We start from the raw sequence: 19,502 nt of genomic DNA on the forward strand, positions 1-19,502 counted from the left end.
ATGGGCAGCACAAGACGACGCGATGGTCAAGACCGCAGCCAAAGTCATTTAGCCTCTCGACTTTTTTGCTTGTTGTCTGAACAAACGCTTTGGAACAAATCAGCATCATTCCATTGCATCACCGCTATGCTTGTCACCCTTCAGCCCATTCCTTCAACATCACATCATCGCCATCTGTCACCTGCAAGTTGCACCAGCGAGAAAACCAGGGCGTATTCGCCCCTCAGCCCCTTTGCATTGAGGCACCCGGCCAATCACCCACCCCTGATCTCCCTCGCCTCTCAGCAATTTAACAGCCCTGTGTCACAGGCGTCCGGATTTTTTGCCCCGACGATCTCTGTGGACCGCGTTTCAGCACGTTTCGCAGGTCAGCAAAGCTATTTAAAGCCTACCGAGATCGCGGCAATGCAGTCAGAGCCCCTTTTGCCATAAGGCTGACGATGCCAAATGAGGCTGTTGTCCATGAATTCGATCCTTATCTAAGCTGAAGCAATACGCAGGGACGCGCAAGATGAACGAAGACATACGAGTACGCAGGCAGCACAGACAGGGTGGGCTCGAAATGGTTACCGTGAAGGGTAATCTATGAGAAGAGGGGGATTCAGATCCATCACGACAATCACGACATCATCCCGATCTCTTATCGCTTCCTTCTATGGTGCGGAGAGCAGTCCGCTCGACTCAGTCAACTGGAATTTGACCTTGCATCTGTAACTAGAGAGCCCGCCAATAAGACTTTCTCGGGTTACACCATAGCACCAAGCACCCTACATTACAAGCAGCTACCTCACACCCATGACGACAGGTAGACCACCACCTGCATTTGGAGATGCTGTGGCGGCTGACCACCTCCAAAAGCAACTAACAGCCGTGAGTAAACAACTACTTTCTACTCTTCGTGGTGTTGCACATCGTTTCTCAGCCACAATCGTCCCACTTGATCCTAGGTTGGTCAATTAGTCGAATGTGGGCATCCTAAGTTTTCTGGTTTTCTCTTTTTTTGAGCGCCTATCAGTACAACCTCTCCAAGGAAGTGTGCGACACAAGCGTTTCGATTTACGACATCGGTTACCTGGACGGGCAGTAGGCGAGGGGCCGGCTCAATTGTTCACGTGCTATGATGTCCCGTAACTGGCACTGTGGTTCATGACCCAACGACCCGGCTCGCTGGTGGTGTTGGAGCTTGATCTCGAGCCGAAATCGGCAAGATTCTGCACGTTGGGCGAACTTTCTACAAGTCGGAACAAATCGAGCTTGCAGTGGTCGACTTACTACAAAGGGGTTTCGGGTCGAGTTCCTTCCACCCACGTACCATTATCTCATTTGCTCGTCTACCGCACTGACTTTTCCATCACTTTAATCGATCTTTGGCCGGCCGCTCCATTCTTGTGGCACCATCGTTACAAAATATTACTGACATCAGACTTAAACGCGGAACATGTGGGATAGAGAATTCAAAGAGACTGTCAACCTGTTGGTCTTGTCGCACTTTCTCGAATGTATGGGAACCATCTCCGTCGCTATTGACTAGCAGGCTGGACAGAGTCAACGACATTTTCCGAGGCGAATTTATACATCCTTTCCATTGCTGGGAGCTCCTCGTGGCAGGCATGCAGTTCAACGTGTGGACAATGCCGATCACAACCGAGAACTTTGTGTGCCTGTTGGGATGGCGACCTATCGTGTCGATCCCTAAGGTAAGTGCTGCAGGGAAAAACATTAAGCGCTGGCAGTCTCGGAAAGGGGATCACGAAAAAAAGAAGAGAACTCGCTATTCCACCAAGAGATCTAGAACTGTGATTCAATTGGTGCCTTGTACTTGACCTAGACAACCACAATCCCTTCCATGACTCCTCGCTTGGCTCTATCATATCGCACGCGGTAGACATTTTGTAAAGAATCTGAATGGTCAATGGTCTGTTATCCTTGTCACTCGTATGAAGAAAATGAAAGTGCTCAAATGCCAGTACGCTTGCTCCTGTTCTACCCAAGTCCGGCTTTTGTTACCCCGTAACCCGTCCCAGCAAGGCACACCAGCTCAAAAAGATTCGAGGCTCGATTGTCTCGCCAGCGCGACGGGCACTCTGTTGCATCGACCACTCCAGGTTCGTGAGCTCGATTGAGCGAGCGATGCTGGCCGAAAAGGTCCTGCAGAGATCTGTGACGGAGTCTGTCTCTTGAAGCCGGTCGAACTCGAGGATGCGCTGAGCTGCGTTCATGGCGTTAGTCTCTGCGATGGGAGCCCGACATGGCTGAACTGCCACGAGAAACCGGTTTGCCAGAGCCGAGAAGGCCAGGAATATGGCAAAGATGGTAGGGACAGGTCGGGCCATAGGCACCTCGTCAGCGTGGTCACCGCCCTCGTCGTGGCTCGAATTATCGCCGCCAAGCAGGATTACTTCCCATTTTTCTCGCCACTTGCAATATTCTTCAATCAGCGTACTGAGTTCGTCTGCTATGCTTGTCGTCTGTTCGGGGAGGTGGCCCTCGAGGACGGCTGCCGTTGTTCTCCTAAAAAGGCCAGGGGCGCGCGTTGTCAGCATCCACATGCTCAGGACTGGCTCTGCACGATCCGAGAGGAGGCTGTCACGGGTGATGGTGGATCGAAGAGCTCGCTGCCACGCCGGGCTACTGAGAAAACAGTCCTGGTTGAGAAAAGTGGTTTCCACCGTCTGGCCCGACCAGAGTTAGAACGGACTTCGAAAAGGGACAATGGGTCATTTGTCTGATTACCATTATCTGGCATTGTGCCGCAAGCAGGATCTTCTCAAACTCTGTCTTGATATTGTTTGGACCTAGCGAAAATAAGATGTGCTTGCCCCCCTGCGAATGCGAAATCCATGCATGATGGCCCGAGTTGTCGAGTAGCTGGGTACGCCGCATCAACGGTCAGCCACGCCCTAGACGATATACACAATAGAGCTGGTGCGGGTGGGTCGCATACCTCGAACAATGTTAGTAATAGCGTCGTATACCACACGGTCCAGTCGATGCTCCGGGAGGAGTTGAGGGCATTCTGCAGACACTGCAAGGCACGCCCGTAGCGCCTCTCCAGCTGCGTCAGGACCAGCTGGTCCCGGACTCGGCTCTGGACGCAGCACTGACGAACGCGCTCGGCAAGGCAGTCGATGGCATAATCGAGGCACTTGCTGTGGCCAATCATCTGGGGGAGGAATTGCAAGATGGTCGTCAAACGACATATCTTCACCCACCGTCGTGGGTCCGAGTTGACGCCCACACTCGAAGCATCCAGGAGTAGCTTCTGGGAGAGCCCCGGCTGCATCAGCAAGGACACGTACTCGGGAGAGTTGATCGTGCTGGGCCAGGGAGACAACGGCGGTACGATAGAAACAGCGTAACGCCACCCATCAGCGTGTCTCGCCAGGGTCTGGTCTGGTGGTGGACGAGTATGCTTGGGCTGGGGTGGGTGTTGGGAGGCCGTATCATTCTCTGGGGCAACCAGAGGACGTGGGCCCGATTCGCTATCATCTTTGGTCTCAGTAAATAGGAAGTCCGGTAGCTGTAAGGTGTTTGTTCTAGCTGCTGTGCCTTTGGCCTTGCGTGTCGCTGCCGCCGCTATGTTGGAGACTTTCCGCACAATCCGACGATCTGCGTCACTCAAGCTGAGGTTCTTGGGATTCTGGTGGATGAATTGCACCATTCTTCCATACACCTTTGTCAGCACACGGCATGCCAAGGACGGACGCTCGAATATCGATGACCTGATCCTCCAGTAGCGAGATTGTGATGCATCTGGAGGGAAAATATGAAAGGTGGGTTTGAAGTGACCAGGGTACGAAGACCTTGAAATGGCTTAGTTGGGCAAGGGCTCTAATACCCGAAATGGGGTTAGACGCCCTGATCTAATATATTTTGTGACGGAACATAATTGGTGGGAGTCTAAGGCCGCCTTGGACGGCAAATAGGTATACATGTTCCAAGACAGACATACACCCTTTGAAAGCACCATTGCTGCTTCCAATCCCAAATCAAGTCATGGCGACCACTTGCAATCCCACGATACGGGTTCGAGAATCTGCAATGTCATCTTGTGGTTGTTTCCTCGGCATCGACGGAAAGGGGGCCGTTGATGATGTCGTTATCGAGGCCCCCAGGACAAGCTCAAACACCAAACACGCGAAAGCCGTAGACAGGCCCGAGTCTATAAAATGGGAGTGTTGTCCCAGAAGACTATAAGTCGGTTTGCCTTCGATATTATCTCAGGAGCCGAACGCCATCCCATAGATCGAGCAGAATCCTGACACCCTGAAACCCACCAACCACCATGGCGCCGAAATTGACAGCCCAGGAAGTCATTGACCGTCATGGGTAGGCCAGAAGAAATCCCTTTGCAGCGAATAGATGCTGACTGCGGACAGGTCAACTCTCGGCCATCACAAGCGTATTCCCACCTTTGCTGAAATGCAAGAGCAAGGGATCGAGCTTCCGCACATCCTAATTAGTGAGTATATTCCTAATGTCTCGACTGATCGCGAGAGGCAAAGCTGACTTGTTTAATAGTCAGTTGTGCCGATCCACGGTGTATTCCGGAGAATATTTTCCAGTTAAAAACTGGAGGTAAATGAACTCAGGCCTTGTACCGATATTCAGAATATATGATTGACCCCAGGTTGCAGAAGTAGTTGTCTGCCGAGTTGCTGGCGGGAATGCCCAGCTCGCTGTGAATTCTCTCCTTTCGATTGATACACTTCTCAACTTTACTGATGTCATCATTGTCCAACACACCAGTAGGTTCGATCCCACAAAAAATTGTTGTCCCTATCGCACTGACTGCTTTCGATGCAGACTGCGGAGCAACAATGTATAGAGACAATGTGGTCAAGGGGGAATTGCACAAGCGCGCCCCGAGTTTGGAGGCAGAGATCAACAATATGGAATTTTACGAGATCACTGGGTAAAGTCAATGCATTCCAGCTTCTGGCTCATCTCACTAACCATGTCATGGCAGCTCCTTGGAGGAAAATGTAAAGAAGAGCATGACATTCTTGAAAAAATCCCCGTTTGTCCCAGAGTCGCTGAAGTCCAATATTCGGGGATTTGTCTTTCACATTGATAGTGGAGAGCTCAAGGAAGTCACCTTTTAGGGAGACCAGGCAATATGTCGATGCGGGTTCAGGACGGTCAGAGCATTGAAGCCGAGCCAGTAGAACTTATGGTATAAAATACAAAATTTCTCAACACAGGTTCTGAGCTTGAATTGTTCCATGACGAGGAGAGGCTGGTTGAGAGATGTCATTCAACAATCCAATTATAGGAGGACAAAGCCTGCAAACTTGCCAAGCTATCTGGCTTGTCATCCCGTGACAAGGACCATGTTTAGACTGTTTGCACAGTTTGCGCAGTTTACACCCGTAGTCTTGCGCCCCTCGATCAAGTCCCTTGAACGTTTGGTTTGTGAATTCACATCACTTCGCTACGCCTTTGTTGTTTTGTACTTGCCGGTTTTCACTTTCATCTCTCTTTTGGAGTTTGGGATGGTGAAGATGTCTTTGCCTCTTTCAAGCCTTCTTTTCCTCTTTTTACCCAACTGATCACGGATCCTTTTCCCTCTTCCACAGCCAGAGGCCATTCCTGTTGCCTAACGATCGACTTTCATCGACAAACCCGATCGCGAATCCGAGGACAATCCCAAAAGATCAAGTCAGAGTGTCGACCGGCGCACACCATGACTGACCCTGAACCACGAAACCGCAAACATGGCATCACCGGTCCGATGTCCATGGCCCTCCCTGAACCCCTAGACAACGAGAAGACTGCCGAACTAATTGAAGAGTTGAAGAGGGAAAACAACTATGAAGGGCACCAAGAGACAGAAAAGCGGATGTATGTTCTCAAGCTATTGAGCAAGGTCACTCTGGAATTCGTCCGTGAGGTCAGTCGGAAACAGGGACTGCCTCCATCGCAGATCAATACCTTCGGCGGCAGGGTCTATCCCTACGGCAGTTATCGCCTAGGTGTCTTTGGACCTGGTAAGAATTCTCGACGTCGCTATGCTATCATGACGCTAACAGTCATCAGGCTCTGATATTGACACTCTCGCCATCGCTCCGAGACATGTGAAGCGCGAAGACTTCTTTGAGTTCTTCCCTACGGTCTTGAGACGTATCGCAGAAAAGGAAGCCCCTCCCGCGGTAATTTCATCGCTTGTGCCGGTTCCCGACTCCTTTGTGCCCATCATCAAACTCGTGCTCAATAATATTGAGATCGATTTGATCTTCGCCTCAATCGCAACTCTGACGACCATCCCTCCGAAACTCGGTTTGAACGACAATAGCCTCTTGGTAGGAATGGATCAGGCGTCCATCCGTGCAATTACTGGCCCAGTGAGTCTAAGAAAGCCGCATTCAACTCTTCTTGGACATCAAGCTAACAAAACCAGCGTGTTACCGATGAGATCCTTGACCTTGTTCCTGTCGAGAAAACCTTCCGAACTGCGCTCCGGGCGATCAAACTGTGGGCGCAAAGAAGAGCTATATACGCCAATATTGTTGGCTATCCTGGTGGTGTCGCTTGGGCCATGCTCGTTGCGCGTGTTTGTCAGTTCTATCCACATGCGGTTGGTGCTACGATTGTGGGAAAATTCTTCTACATCATGAAGGAATGGCCATGGCCTCTGCCGGTTATGTTGAAGGATATTGAGCAACAACCCAAGAATCTAGGTCCCAACCACGGATTCAAGGTCTGGAACCCTGTTCTCTATAAAGGTGACGAGAAGAATATCATGCCTATCATCACGCCTGCATTCCCAAGCATGTGCGCGACATACAACATCTCCAAGTCCGGCAAGACGGTTATCCTCCGCGAACTGGAGAGGGCTGACAAGATAGTCACAAAGATCTTTGCCGGCAGAGCTTCCTGGAGCGAATTGTTCCGGAAACATACCTTTTTCACCGCAGATCACAAATACTACTTGAGCGTGACTGCTAGTGCGTTGAACGCTGACGCGGCCAAGGCATGGGCGGGTCTTGTCGAAAGCAAAGTTCGGATCTTTGTCATGCAGTTAGAAGGCACCAAGGGAATCGAACTTGCTCGACCGTTTACTAAGGGGTTCAAACGTGTGCACAAGTGCCAAGACGTTGATCAAATCCGAGAAGTGCAGAGAGGCAGCATGAAGTACAAAGTGGAAGAGACGAAGACTGTTGAGACGACCGATCCTGAACTGGTGACGACTAACGGGGAAGGTGCCGCAGTTCCCTTGTCGGAAAATACCAGTCAGGAGAATGATCGGGATGCGCACACCATCTACACCTACACATTCTACATTGGTATCGACACGGTGGCCAAAGGAAGCTTGAATCTGGTCCAAGCATTCCAGGCCTTCAAGCAGGTGTGCGAGGGGTGGAACAATTACAATCCGGAAGTCCATTTCCTGAATCTCGCATCGTCCAAAAAGTACGCTCCCTTGCTCATTCTACCTTCGAGAGAAATGCTGACAAGAACAGTTGGGAGTTGCCTGAAGATCTCTTCGATGCAAAAGCCGGCGAAACCCGACCGAGTAAACCGGTCAAAAAGGTGATTAAGAATCCCAAGCCAGAGGCCAAGCCGGTCCGGCGTAGCATCAATGAGGTCGAGGTATGTCCATGCCACGAGGTCTAATCGGCGTCGTACTAACCCCTTGCAGGACGTCCAACCTGACGGCGATGCTGTGAAACGACCAAGACTAATGACAACTACACCAACACCAACCCCCACTGCAACACCCGCATGATCCTGCGGCCCACGAGGTGCGATGTATGCTATCTTCAAGACCATCGGCGCCCTCATGTTGGGGAATGCCCACGTGAACTCCTTGTTTACAGCGACGAAGCTTCTACAAGCCTGGGAGCAGAAGTTGCTTTCAAAACATCCTACACCCAAAAAAAGGTGAAAACGCTGAAAAATGCCAAAAAGAAATGAATCTATCCGCAGTTTCGCTGTGAGATTGTACAAGTTGAGGTAAACATAGACCTGGTGATGAGACTAACCCAAGCACAGCACGAAATAGCATCAGAGCACCCGTGTTCCTTGCAGAGTGGGTTTGTCTTGACTGGGCTGAATGGAGACCGGGAGTTTCGACATGGGCTATCTTACCATGGAGGTTTCTTGCGTGTCTTTGAACTACGAGTGAAATCACCGGAGCTGACTGTGGCGTCGCGAGGGCTGGGGAAAGCCAGACGGAGATGCGACATTGACCGGCGGTGATTGGTCTTAAGGAATGATGGAGAGAGACGTCAACGGGACGAAAATGTGCTCATTTTTGTACATAGTTTATTGGGACGGCATGCTGGTGGGTTGTTATCATAGAGCGAACGCAACAGCGAAGCAGGCAGACAGTGAGACAGCCAGAGAGACAGACAGTTGACTCGAACAAAATGAAGAAAAAGAAATTTAGGGGTCCCAGGACCTCGAGAAAACAACGCAAGATGTGATTCAGCCTTGCGTACAGAGTAGCTGGCCAGCTGGCTATTCGTACAGCTGTGGCTGGGACGAGTAGTCTGACCTACTATTGGTTGGAATGCCCCGTTCTAACTTGTCAGCCCTCTGTGTACGAAACTCATCCATATCCTTTGTCTCTTGTGCCATCAACTCCTGCCTGCAACACATTTCGCCCTGCTTGCCAATGTCCATCGCTTGCTAATTATGTAAACTATCCATGTCCATTTTTGGTCACACAGTGAGTAGTAATCAATCCGGTCGGTCGGTCGGTCGGTCGAATGAAACTCCCTCGCACCGGTATGAATTCGAAACTCAAGTCGCTCCTGTCATTAAACTCACCGCCGGTAAAGTACGTCTCTCTGTCCCTTGTCAGCCGGGAAGGGCGAATCTCGTATTCTCCCCTGAACGACCATGTCATGAAGCACGAGGGCTTGGCCACTGTCAATTGGTCTCGCTCCTCCTCTTTCCGGTCTGCACGGTCAGCGGGTCTCCAGGTTTGGCAGTGCTGCTGCTCGAGGAGCCGCGAACATGGTCATGAGCATCCAGGGGCACTGTATGCGCGCGGTCGACGTTCTGCTGATGTCTCCCAGGAACAATGGTGTCAAAGTCTTTCTTGATGTCACCCACGGGCCAGTCCTGGAGGATCTTGCGCTCAAAGGCGCCTAGGGGTTCCTCCTCGAGCTCGAGAGAATGTGTCTTGCCCGCGTCCTCAAAGATCTCGACTTTGCCCTTCCTCTCCCCATTGGGGGACGGGGGTTCGATGACCTTCTCTGGGAAGACCTGCTTCTTCCACACAACATTCTTCATCTTGCCCACGGCCCCGGGAGCGTTGATGGCGACAGGCGTGTCGGGGTTCGTCTCTACCCCGAACATGACCCAGCCTTCTAGAGCCTGCGAGTCATATGTCCCTTTGTCGTTGTAGCCGAGACCATGTTTGCCCATGCGGATGCGGACGCTGCTGTGAATTGTTTCGTTGGTCCTCCTCAACCGTGGAAGCGCGTGGTGCTTGTCCTCGAAGCGGTTGCTGAGACGGTGGAAGATCTTGTATAGCATCCAGAAGAGCACCCCATGCTGGGAAGCCAGCTCTTGTTCACGGTATTCGCCAGGAGTACGGATACGCGAGCCGCCTAGCTTGAAGAAGAAACTCATGCTGTCATGAATCTTACCCAAACCCCAGGGTCGCGCGTGTGGTGTGGTGTTACTGACAGTGGCCATGCGACCGGTGTGGGTGAATGTTTGATGTCGCCCGGAGAGCTCCATATCGTCCTTCTGAACGGGTGTGATGTAGCTCAAAATGTAGCCGTGGTCAATTGTTAGAATGGGATCCAGCTGGCTGATCATCCACGCCAGGGTGAGATTTGCAAGGGCGGTATCGTCGTAGCTACCGCCAACGTCGCTATGCACACCCGGGAACCAGCATTGTTTGAGGGACTTCAAGTCGTTGGGTTCCTCATGCGGCCAATCCCAAATAGTGGGAGAGAAAGAACGTCGGTGTTCGTCCAGGGCTAGAGCCTGGAATGCATACTCGATATTCGATTCGACCCGCGTGTCAACAAACGCAAAGTCTGTGCTAGGCGGCTGTGGCAAGAGTCCGACCATGGGAATGCCCAGTCCACCGACAGTATCCCAAACGGCGACACATTTGACCTTGATGTTCGGCCGTGTGAGCCCATCATCGATGAGCTTCTTCTGGTAGTCTGGATGGGTGACTGGGGGTTTATGGCCCACAAAGGGCAGGTCTGGCCACTTCGACTTGAAGTCTTTCTTCTGCTGAAACTCCCAGTCTTCGAAGACCTGCACGAAATACTCCAGCCCTTTCGGGGTAAGGAGACCAGCTGCGTTGATCAAGCTGGAGATTGAACGGGCGGTGAATGCTCCTCGCGAGAAGCCAAGTAGGAAAATCTCATCTCCATCGTTGTAGTTGAGACAGATGAAGCTGTAAGCTTCCCGGATATGTTCCGCAAGACCCTCGCCAGTAGCGCCTCCAATGAATCTGTCGTACAGGGAGGGAGACCCGGTGCCAATACCATTTTGGTAGAAGACGACCTGGGTGATTGGCTGAGGAGGAGTGGTGGACGTGTCTTCACCGACTGGTGGAATGGCTCTCGCAATGCGGGTGACGTTACTGGGGGTCTGGTAGTCACCGTCACTGTCGAGCCACGTACCGTCACAGCACACGACTATGCGTTTCCTGGGGTGCGATGGTGCCATAGTGTTTGGGATCTTTGGTGAGCGTTGCAAGAGAGGCAAGGCGTTCACGCTGGGTCAGTGATGCCTTAAGATGTGCAGTGACATTCGCTCAACCTACTCGGTACAAATACTCTGTCAACTGGCGGCTGGAAAGTGTCTGATCACTCCTCGCTGCTGGCCACGCAAGCCTTTTTTCATGTCTTACAGGGGACAAAGCACTTTTTCAGTGCCTGGGGGCTGACAGGCTTGATATAGGGTGGCCCAGCTGTCCCTCGTACCTCATGCGACCCCCAACCCTGAATCACAGGACACGGAAAGCTCCTCCTTTTTTTTTTCAGCTGCTGGCCTTGTGCACCGTCAATCTTCAGCCTCCAGCATTGGCAGTGGCAGGCGAAGGTGCCGGGTACCCTTTTCGATGTGTCCAGATGTCAAGCGAAGGCCCAAGAGGGGGTGACTCTGCATGCAAGCTTGCAGCACCAGGAGCAGCTGAGCCAAAGAGAATGGAAGCGAGCGACACACTGCATCCAATTTCGGGGGGTTTTCTCGTCGCCATTAGGTGAACACGGAGTACGCCTGCGCGGCAGGTGTTGATTGGATGGATCAGTGTCAGAGGGAGACACGGCTTCCGTTCAAGTCGAACAGGGACGATCAGACAGTTGCTGAACGGGGTAAGGCAGTAAGGCGGTCAGGCGTCCATGCTTTGGTGGCTGGTCGATCAAGAAATCCAACTGGTGGGTGCGCAGTTCGTTTCCGCAGTGGCTGCGCCCAGTCCTTGAGGCAACCAACACACCAAGACACCATCACGACGCCCGCAGCCTGAACGCAAGCCAGCCTCACCTCACACCGCATCCAGTCATCCTGTACCTAGAAAAATAATAGAAGTCGAGTGATTCATGATGGTATCTTGGCCAGGCTTTGGATTTGTTGGAGCGATTGAATCGTCCTGATTTACATGTATGCTTTGCTAGTTAGTAAAACTCTCAGGAGTATGCGAAGCTATGAGTATGGATGTAGGTGGGCGCACACAACAGATAGTAAGTACCACGGTTGCCCGCAAGGGGTCGTAAGTCATGTACTCTAGATTTCCCTTTTCACCAACATATACTGCTCTCATGGTGGTGGTATCTACACTTATCCTCGGGTACACCATGTACACATACATGTACACATTTCTCTCACACGTGCGAGCCTGTTATGCTACCACCGACCTCAATGTGGCTTGTCCGAGAGTGTGGAATTCCATCTTTTAGTTCACTTCCCCTAGTTCTTTTAGGTGTGGGTGAGTGAATCGCTGCGTAACGAGTCGGAGAGTAGTTTTGTGTAATCGTCAAACAAGTTACAATCTGGCCTTGATCTCTCCGGAAGCTGATTGAGACTTCATTACCTCGTCAACGACGCCCATCACCTTGCACAGCCAGTCATCCCTCCCTCGCTGCACCACGACTTGCACGCTCAGCGGCGTGTCGAGGTAGACCCTACGATCGGTGACGTGTTCGTCCCACAGCTCGCGGCACTTTTGGTCCCAGCTACCAAGCACCGTGCCGGCGGCCAGCGGCCTGCCGAGTTCCAGGTCAGCTTCGACGACGGGGCGGACGGGGACGGTGCCGGAGGGGTAGTCGAACAGGACCCAAGACGAGGTCATGCCGACGGCGTTGTAGCCTTCGATGGGCGGGACCGGGTGAGGTGCGACAGGGCAGATGATGGCGTCGAGGACCTGCCGGCGTCGGCCGTGCGCGTCGACCTCACTCCACAGCTCGAGCATCTCGCGTTCTAGCTGGGATCGTTGCGCCTGCAACTCCGCCACGCGCTCCAGAGCCTGCGGCTTGCCTGAGCGGAATCGCGTCTGCATCCACGGCACCAACGGCTCACCTGTAGACTGGATCATGTGGTTCATGACGACCGCACCGTCGACGCCCATCAGTTTGCTCATGACAGACTGCGATCGCGTCCAAGCGCGGGGCGTGAGCAGTTCTTTAACCAGGACTTTAACTCCCGTGCGTGAGCTTGCGCCTGACAGCCCGACAGAGACTTCATTCAGAATGGTAGTGATCGGTGGAAGGAGGGTGCAGTTTCCGTCGCTTCGTAGGATGCCAATTACAAGTTCGCCATTCGGCCCGCTGCCCTGGATCTGTTGAGGAGAAGGGCTTGAGACGGGCCATGGACACGGCATGCAATCCTCTCCCCACAACGGCGCCCTTGGGATCACCTCTCGCAGGAAGACGTCAATGTCTCTCACGCTCCGCGCTATGGGACCCGCCACAGCTTGCACACTCGTACGACTCATACCTTCTCTTCCGGTCTGTGCCTGTCCACCGTAGGGAATCCGGTTGTTGGATGGCTTGAAGCCGTACAAGCCGTTGCACATGGCTGGCACTCGGATACTGCCGCCAATATCCGTTCCTATCCCAAGAATACTGCCCTTCATGGCCACAAGGACACCTTCTCCGCCACTTGAACCACCAGCTGTGCAGAGGCGGTTGATAGGATTCATCGTCCTCCCAAAGACATTGTTGATGCTGTCGAGCGACGCGAGCGTTTGGGGGATGTTCGTCTTTGCCACGATCACACAGCCCAGCGACAACAGAAGATTGATCAATGGGGCGTTCTCCGTCGCGGGTTTCTCGCACAGATAAGCCAATCCGATGCTCGTGTCCACGCCCTTGACGTTGAATGTATCCTTGACAGACACCGGCAGCCCATGAAGCGGCCCAAAGGGTTTCCCGGTCTGTGACAAGTATGCATCTAGCTCTTTTGCGCGGTGGATGGCCGAGTCGAAGAGTGGCTCTGTCAGGCAGTTTGTGAGTTGTTGGGCTATGGCTGCACGATGGCAGAAGGCCTCGGCGACTTCTGCGCACGACAGTTTCTTGCTCGCCAGAGCTGACAGGAGGGTTTCCACCGTGTAGTTTTCAGTGATGTCGATCTCGGAGCGCGAGAGGAACTGGCGAGGCACATCCAGGACGTTTTGCGGACCCAGCTCCAAGCTCGGGGGATCTTTGGGCAGGACGGTAGGGGGGATGTGCCATTTCGAAGGGATCCGGGCAGCGCGCGAGGCCTGTTTGCGGGCTGCGATGGCTTTCCAAGCTGCCGAGTCTGAGGTCGACTTTGAAGACATGTCGTGGGAGGTCTGTGCGGGTGTGTATGAGGGACGGGATCTGACGAGCTCTGGATTCAACTTGGACAGGAAGTGACTGTAATCACTCCATCATCCGAAGGTCGAGGGATCGATCCATTGGGAGGGGGCTTTCATATCATTAATATTAGATCCCGGTACTCGACCATCTCCGCATTGGCTTTTCGAGGTCGCAGCGAGCTAGCGAAGGGCGCGGAGAAGGGCTGGAGATGCACCGAATTTGTCCACAAGCCTCGGTCCAAAGATAATCCCTGCGGCTCCCTCTTTAGGCAGTGGGTGGGTGCCACAGCCCTGCGTAGCCTTGTCAACCTCGTACTCGGTACTGCTCCCTTGTACCTGGACATTCCTCACACACCTCCAATTTCCTAGCACAGCAAAATGGATACGATACACTATGGCCGCATTCTCATTCAGATGCCTCATTTTAACTGATTAAGGGTATTGTACAATATTAGAGAGGAGATAATTGCCATGGCCTTCCTCGTGTTTCGTGATGACTTTGGTACCTGCGTCTTTCCCCAGCGTGCACCACGATGAACACTCTGCGCAAGCCTTGCGATACTACCTGACTATAGCATCCTCACAAAAACAGAGCCAACTCCTTCTCGGTCCACTCCCACAATTTATCCGCCAGTGCATCGTCCTTTGCCGCCGGCGTTTCCAATACCCCCCTTGTCGCGACGGGGACATAGTACGCGCCGTTCTCGAGGTTGTCCTTCGCAGTGGTCCCCGCCCAGGTTTGATTGTACGGTCCTTCCTCGACGGACGTCCAGTTACCTGCGGCCAAGACGCGGACAGGGAGGGTGGTCATAAATGAGACTCCTGTGAAGATATCCGTTTTGATGTAACCTGGGTGAATAGCGACGGAGGTGATGTCGGGGTACCTCTTCGCCAATGCCCGCGCGTACAGCAGGTTCGCCAGCTTGCTCTGTCCGTAGCGGCACCACTTCCCACCGGGAACGAGGCTGCCCAATCCATCCTGAGGTGTTTTCAGCGTGTCGAAAGCGATCCCTTCTCTGGGTGCTTGCTTGTACGCGATCGACGAGCAACTGACGATCCGCACGTCCGCTCCGGGGACATTCTTCGAGGTCCGCTGCATCAACGGAAGAAACAACTTGATCAGCATCGCGTGGCCCAGGTGGTTGGTACCAAACTGGATCTCATACCCGTCTGCCGTCGTGCTGGGAGGCAGAGCCATGACTCCCGCATTGGCGAAGAGGACGTCCAACCGCGATTCTTGAGCGAGAAATTGCTCGGCAGCCTTTCGTATCGAAGCCATGTCTGCCAGGTCGCAGGCGATGAAGGTAAGGGGCACATCCGGGTTCTGCGACTGGACCTTCTCAATCACCCGTTTGGCCTTATCGCTGTTCCGCCCGGAAAAGTAGATATGTGCTGGGTTGTGCGCGGCAAGCAAGGAAATGGAGCCCGCTCCCAGACCAGCCGTACCTCCAGTGACAAAGTATACTCGACCCGACAGGTCGGGAATGTCTTGGGGCTTGAATGGCATGCTTGACTGCGTTTCTCGCTGTTCTACCAGGTCTAATTGTTCGAGGATCGTTTCGAGAGACAGAATATTCGAGGTGTACTGTCGAAGAGATTGCTGAAATTAACACAATTATGTCTAGGTTGGCTCAGCTTTCCACCGTAATTTTATATCAGAGCTGCATTTTCCTATCACAACCACCCGACAAACTCAAGGATGCGAGATATATTGAGCATCTCTTCACACCTTCGTTCGTGATGGACCGGATCCTAATTCATCCTTGCCAAGGGCGTATATCCATCACAGCCCGGTAAGGTAGTTGTCATCTTTACATATAACGCATTGATCGTCTCCTTGGCTTTGACGCCGGACTGTTCCTCAGCGCGACGTAGAACAGGGAGATCGGGAAACGTGAGTCACGTCTGATGTAGGACGCAGAGGAATGATTCTTCTTCCCGCCGCCGCTTGTTGCGCGTGTAAATGCGTGCGTAATACTGTCGGGTGGAAGAGATGGGGGGTGGGCAACCTTGGGTATGAGTGCGAGGATACGGCCGTATCTCCTTTCCGATCTAGATTCGCGAGGCTGAGAATTCCATCGCTACATCTGCTCACAGTGACGCATATTCAATCAACCCTGCCTGGAATTTGACAAGAAAATGCGCAACTTAGTGATCAGGTCAACTTTTCAATTGCACATACAACGTATTGTGCCCCAAAGACGTCTACAGTATCGCCCTCCTTGCTGCCCTCCACCCATTCCATCTCCTTGCCCGCTCTGTTCTGCGTCTCTTGGGCCAATCTAGGAAGATTTTGAAGATTCTGTTCGTCTCCTGTTTCATATTTTGTGATCCAGTCACCTTTCGCGTCGTCCCAAGCCTCTCTTCGGGCACAGAACCCCGTCATCCCGGCTGGTCCTTCGTTTCCACCTTTCAAAGCTAGAAAATCTCCCCCAAGCTGACCTAGAAAAGTCTTGCCATCCACGCTGCGCAGTATCCAGGCCGAAGGAAAACGATCCGTGAAGATTGCAGGGAGGGTTCGCCAGACTTCCTCGTATGGTGTCATAATATTGGTTTCTGGGTGAAGCATGCTGCCTGTTTCGATACTGTCCGTTGATTGAGAGGCAGGCTTGAAGCTGCCGACATCAGGCTCGGTATATCCCCTCGAGTCGATCCAGTGAGTCCATTTGCAGGTTACTATAGTTGTCTCAGTGAAAGGTTTGATCGAAGTACAGTTCAGGGCCTTGTTCAACAGAAGCGTCGAGGGACGAGGGGATATCACCCACATGGCTCTTGTGACAATATGAGCCTTTCACCAGCCATTGCCCAGTCGATTGACCCGTCAAGCTTGGTGATGCGAAGGTCGACATACCAGCCGCCGACTCCAATGATTAAGGTATCGGTGGGTTCTGATGCCTCGCCAGGCACCCAGCGTATACTGAGGCGAGTCGACAGACGGGGGGACATTTTCAGTGGGTTGTGGTACGCCTCAAGAGAGAACCTTGAAAGGCACAATGTGAATGGATATGTATGCTAATAGGGCCTTCTCCGAGGCCAGGCTTTTGTATCTTGGGACTTGCAACCGACTTGATTCGATATTGACATGATCATAGATCATATCATGGTTGTCGCTTCATCATTCCCCTTTGGTGTTAGTCGTGATGAATTCAGGGTTCATCGCTTGTTCCGGAGTAGCCCGCTAAACTGCGACCCCTCCATCTTCCCTCGTCAGCAGCGCTAAGCAACGACTTGTGCTATCAAGCATCAATTTCTCCTCCAATTGACTTGATCCGTCGGTCCACTCCTCTCTCTCTCTGTCCTCTACACCCCATACACAATTCATCACGCACACTCGAGCAATGCCGCAACGCTGCGCAGCCTCAATCTGGCGGTCGACTGCACATCATACAGAGCGACCAAAGGAACCATGACAACACCCTCTCGGTCCTGGAATGGCTGCGTGCGCTGCAAGAAGCGACGGCAAAAGTGCGGGGAGCAGAAACCGCGGTGCGCTCGGTGTGAAAAGGATCAAGCAGATTGTTCTTACCAGAGGACATTGAGATTCGGAGGACGCCCCTTTACCCAGTCCCGATTTGGAACCTGTCTCTCAAAGACGGCCGGAGGAGCGCGAAAGGCTGGTGGGTTTACCTGAGAATAGGGATTTTTGTGTCTCCAAGACTAACACCCTCCAACAGCAACTCTCGACGGAGGATTTGTATACACCTCGGCGTCAGCCACCAACGTTGACACAGTAGAGAATCCACCATCCAAAGAAACTCTCAGGGTTACAGAGACAGAATCAACCACGACCGAATCAGCGAATGATGACGAGACTGCTCTGGCTTTAATTCCAGTCAGTAACCAGGTGGCAGATCGGGTTTTTGACCACGTCGACCCGTTGTCATTCATTCCCCGAGACAACCGTGCTCTGCTGCAGTACTTCACTTGCAATGCCTCCATGGCTCTGGCCACGCACACTGTAGTCCATCAAGAGGTCTGTGAATTGATATTACCAATGGCTCTTGGAAATTCCGCCCTCCTTCATGCCACCCTAGCGTTGGCCGCTATTCATCGGAATTCATTGACCTCTATCCCACAAGATGAGATGGATGAAGGTGCTCAAAAACTTGTCAACCACCTGACGACCAAGAGCATTCGCTATTTGCGTCAGGAGCTCCAGAACCCAAGATCGAGCCCGCTGAGCGCTAAAGTCGCCACAACTCGAACACTTTTCCTCTGCGAAGCCATTTCTGGATCTCCATCTCTTCGGGCCTGGCGAGCTCATTTTCTGGGAGCACGAGCTTTGCTGTCCTCTCATGAGATATCCTCTGACAAAGCCCAAGGGATTGAACAGGATTCATCACTTCCGTTCTTGCAGCGGTGGTATAATATCACTGAAGCTCTTGTTGCGATCACAGCTGAGGGGTTGTCAGCAGGCCAGATTGCTTGTGGTGGTCCACGATCTCTCATTGGTGAAGCCGAGGAGGCAAGTGTCTCTATTGACATGTACACCGGCTGTGCGGAAGATATTTCTCAGGTGTTCCGCGAGATCGGAGCGGTGGCTTGGGAGAGACGGCGTGCAGTCGATGATACTGGCCAACACCCAAGGCTCTCGGAACAGGATTTCCTACGTGAAGCCGATCTCTTGGAGAGGTCAGTCCGAAGGATGATCGAGCGCGACAAGACCCGGACCAAGGTATTCAACATTCCGGGCGCTCGTGATCTATCTGTAGAGGAGTCCCGGGAATTCTTGCTTTGTAACGAAGCTTACCAGCACACTGCGCTCATTCACATCCATCGACGGATTCGCCGGCTTCCTCCCAGTGCTATGGCCGTACAAATATCCGTCCGCAGGATCATCGAATGTGTCGAGAGTATTAGACCGGCTGCAACCTTGTCACCCCTAACCCTACTGACTACACCTCTGTTCACCGCGGGTTGCGAATCTACAGGTGCTGAACGTGGCAAGATTGCGCAGTTGTTGACTAATATGTTCGCTCTTCTGCGCCTACCGAACATGAAGCGTGCGCTGCAGGTACTCGAAGCCTTTTGGAGTGCATCGGAAGCTTCCGGGGTTGATTGGGAGGACTTCTCGCGTGAGTTACATGTGTCATACAGCAAAGCTCAGGCTGACAAGGATATAGGTCAACGGAACTGGGATTTCTTGCCATATTGAATGAATAATTTTGCCGTCAACGATGCTCAACTGCCTTCCGAGACCTGGCTGAGTCCGCCCAAGAATGCGACAGCGTTCCAGCCCCAGGTCTGTTTTTTTTTTTTTTTTTTTTTTTTTTTCCCCTCAACCCTGCCCGGCCCCCCCTGACCCCTTCCCCTCCCCTATCCCTACCTTCGGAGCTTTATACGTCGGGCAACTCATCGGACGAAAGCACGATGGGCTTCACCCACCGATTACCCCATCGGTGAAGTACGAAATAAATGGGCGGGAGGCAAATGCCGCAAATAATTGCCTGGGTGCCGAAGCACCATCCGTATCCTACGCGCGATTGTCAGTATAAAGCCTTCCGACTGGGAATCCACATGTTTCTTACCAACTGCGGCGGCCCAGTCGTAAATGTACCAGGGCACGATAAATGCGGACATCTTTTCGGCGTCAGTCTCGATGGTCACAGTCCTTTGGCTGATTACTCACATTTATGATGACGGAGTAAAATGTTATGACCTCAATGGCGTGCTCCGGGTAGCTGTCCACAATATATGTCGACAGTGTTGTGTTACCCGCTTGAAGGCCGACGGCGAATAGGAAGAG

General features: G+C 52.6%; 7 protein-coding genes across 7 annotated transcripts; 3 read left to right on the top strand and 4 right to left on the bottom strand.

Annotated features, from left to right (window-relative positions):
* Nucleotides 1-2,003: 2,003 nt before the first annotated feature.
* On the bottom strand, nucleotides 2,004-3,661 carry Z517_00135 (uncharacterized protein; the record flags this gene model as incomplete). The annotated part of the gene is made up of 3 exons (XM_013433101.1): nucleotides 2,004-2,672; nucleotides 2,734-2,868; nucleotides 2,945-3,661. The coding sequence occupies 3 exons, from the start codon at nucleotides 3,659-3,661 to the stop codon at nucleotides 2,004-2,006; spliced, it is 1,521 nt and encodes a 506-aa protein (XP_013288555.1).
* A 624-nt stretch (nucleotides 3,662-4,285) lies between these two features.
* On the top strand, nucleotides 4,286-5,105 carry Z517_00136 (uncharacterized protein; the record flags this gene model as incomplete). Its single annotated transcript, XM_013433102.1, has 6 exons — nucleotides 4,286-4,329; nucleotides 4,380-4,462; nucleotides 4,522-4,578; nucleotides 4,638-4,748; nucleotides 4,807-4,915; nucleotides 4,970-5,105. The coding sequence occupies 6 exons, from the start codon at nucleotides 4,286-4,288 to the stop codon at nucleotides 5,103-5,105; spliced, it is 540 nt and encodes a 179-aa protein (XP_013288556.1).
* Nucleotides 5,106-5,686: 581 nt separating this feature from the next.
* Nucleotides 5,687-7,729, top strand: Z517_00137 (uncharacterized protein; the record flags this gene model as incomplete). Its single annotated transcript, XM_013433103.1, has 5 exons — nucleotides 5,687-5,990; nucleotides 6,040-6,344; nucleotides 6,401-7,413; nucleotides 7,464-7,593; nucleotides 7,643-7,729. The coding sequence occupies 5 exons, from the start codon at nucleotides 5,687-5,689 to the stop codon at nucleotides 7,727-7,729; spliced, it is 1,839 nt and encodes a 612-aa protein (XP_013288557.1).
* Nucleotides 7,730-8,877: 1,148 nt separating this feature from the next.
* On the bottom strand, nucleotides 8,878-10,647 carry Z517_00138 (uncharacterized protein; the record flags this gene model as incomplete). Its single annotated transcript, XM_013433104.1, has 1 exon — nucleotides 8,878-10,647. One exon carries the CDS (start codon nucleotides 10,645-10,647, stop codon nucleotides 8,878-8,880), a length of 1,770 nt encoding a protein of 589 aa, XP_013288558.1.
* Nucleotides 10,648-11,962: 1,315 nt separating this feature from the next.
* Nucleotides 11,963-13,738, bottom strand: Z517_00139 (uncharacterized protein; the record flags this gene model as incomplete). Its single annotated transcript, XM_013433105.1, has 1 exon — nucleotides 11,963-13,738. The coding sequence occupies one exon, from the start codon at nucleotides 13,736-13,738 to the stop codon at nucleotides 11,963-11,965; it is 1,776 nt and encodes a 591-aa protein (XP_013288559.1).
* Nucleotides 13,739-14,336: 598 nt separating this feature from the next.
* Nucleotides 14,337-16,702, bottom strand: Z517_00140 (uncharacterized protein; the record flags this gene model as incomplete). The annotated part of the gene is made up of 3 exons (XM_013433106.1): nucleotides 14,337-15,356; nucleotides 15,939-16,432; nucleotides 16,522-16,702. The coding sequence occupies 3 exons, from the start codon at nucleotides 16,700-16,702 to the stop codon at nucleotides 14,337-14,339; spliced, it is 1,695 nt and encodes a 564-aa protein (XP_013288560.1).
* A 460-nt stretch (nucleotides 16,703-17,162) lies between these two features.
* Nucleotides 17,163-18,911, top strand: Z517_00141 (uncharacterized protein; the record flags this gene model as incomplete). The annotated part of the gene is made up of 3 exons (XM_013433107.1): nucleotides 17,163-17,373; nucleotides 17,488-18,831; nucleotides 18,880-18,911. The coding sequence occupies 3 exons, from the start codon at nucleotides 17,163-17,165 to the stop codon at nucleotides 18,909-18,911; spliced, it is 1,587 nt and encodes a 528-aa protein (XP_013288561.1).
* Nucleotides 18,912-19,502: the final 591 nt, after the last annotated feature.

The sequence above is a fragment of the Fonsecaea pedrosoi genome, assembly GCF_000835455.1.
Source record: "Fonsecaea pedrosoi CBS 271.37 unplaced genomic scaffold supercont1.1, whole genome shotgun sequence".
Taxonomy (NCBI): domain Eukaryota; kingdom Fungi; phylum Ascomycota; class Eurotiomycetes; order Chaetothyriales; family Herpotrichiellaceae; genus Fonsecaea; species Fonsecaea pedrosoi.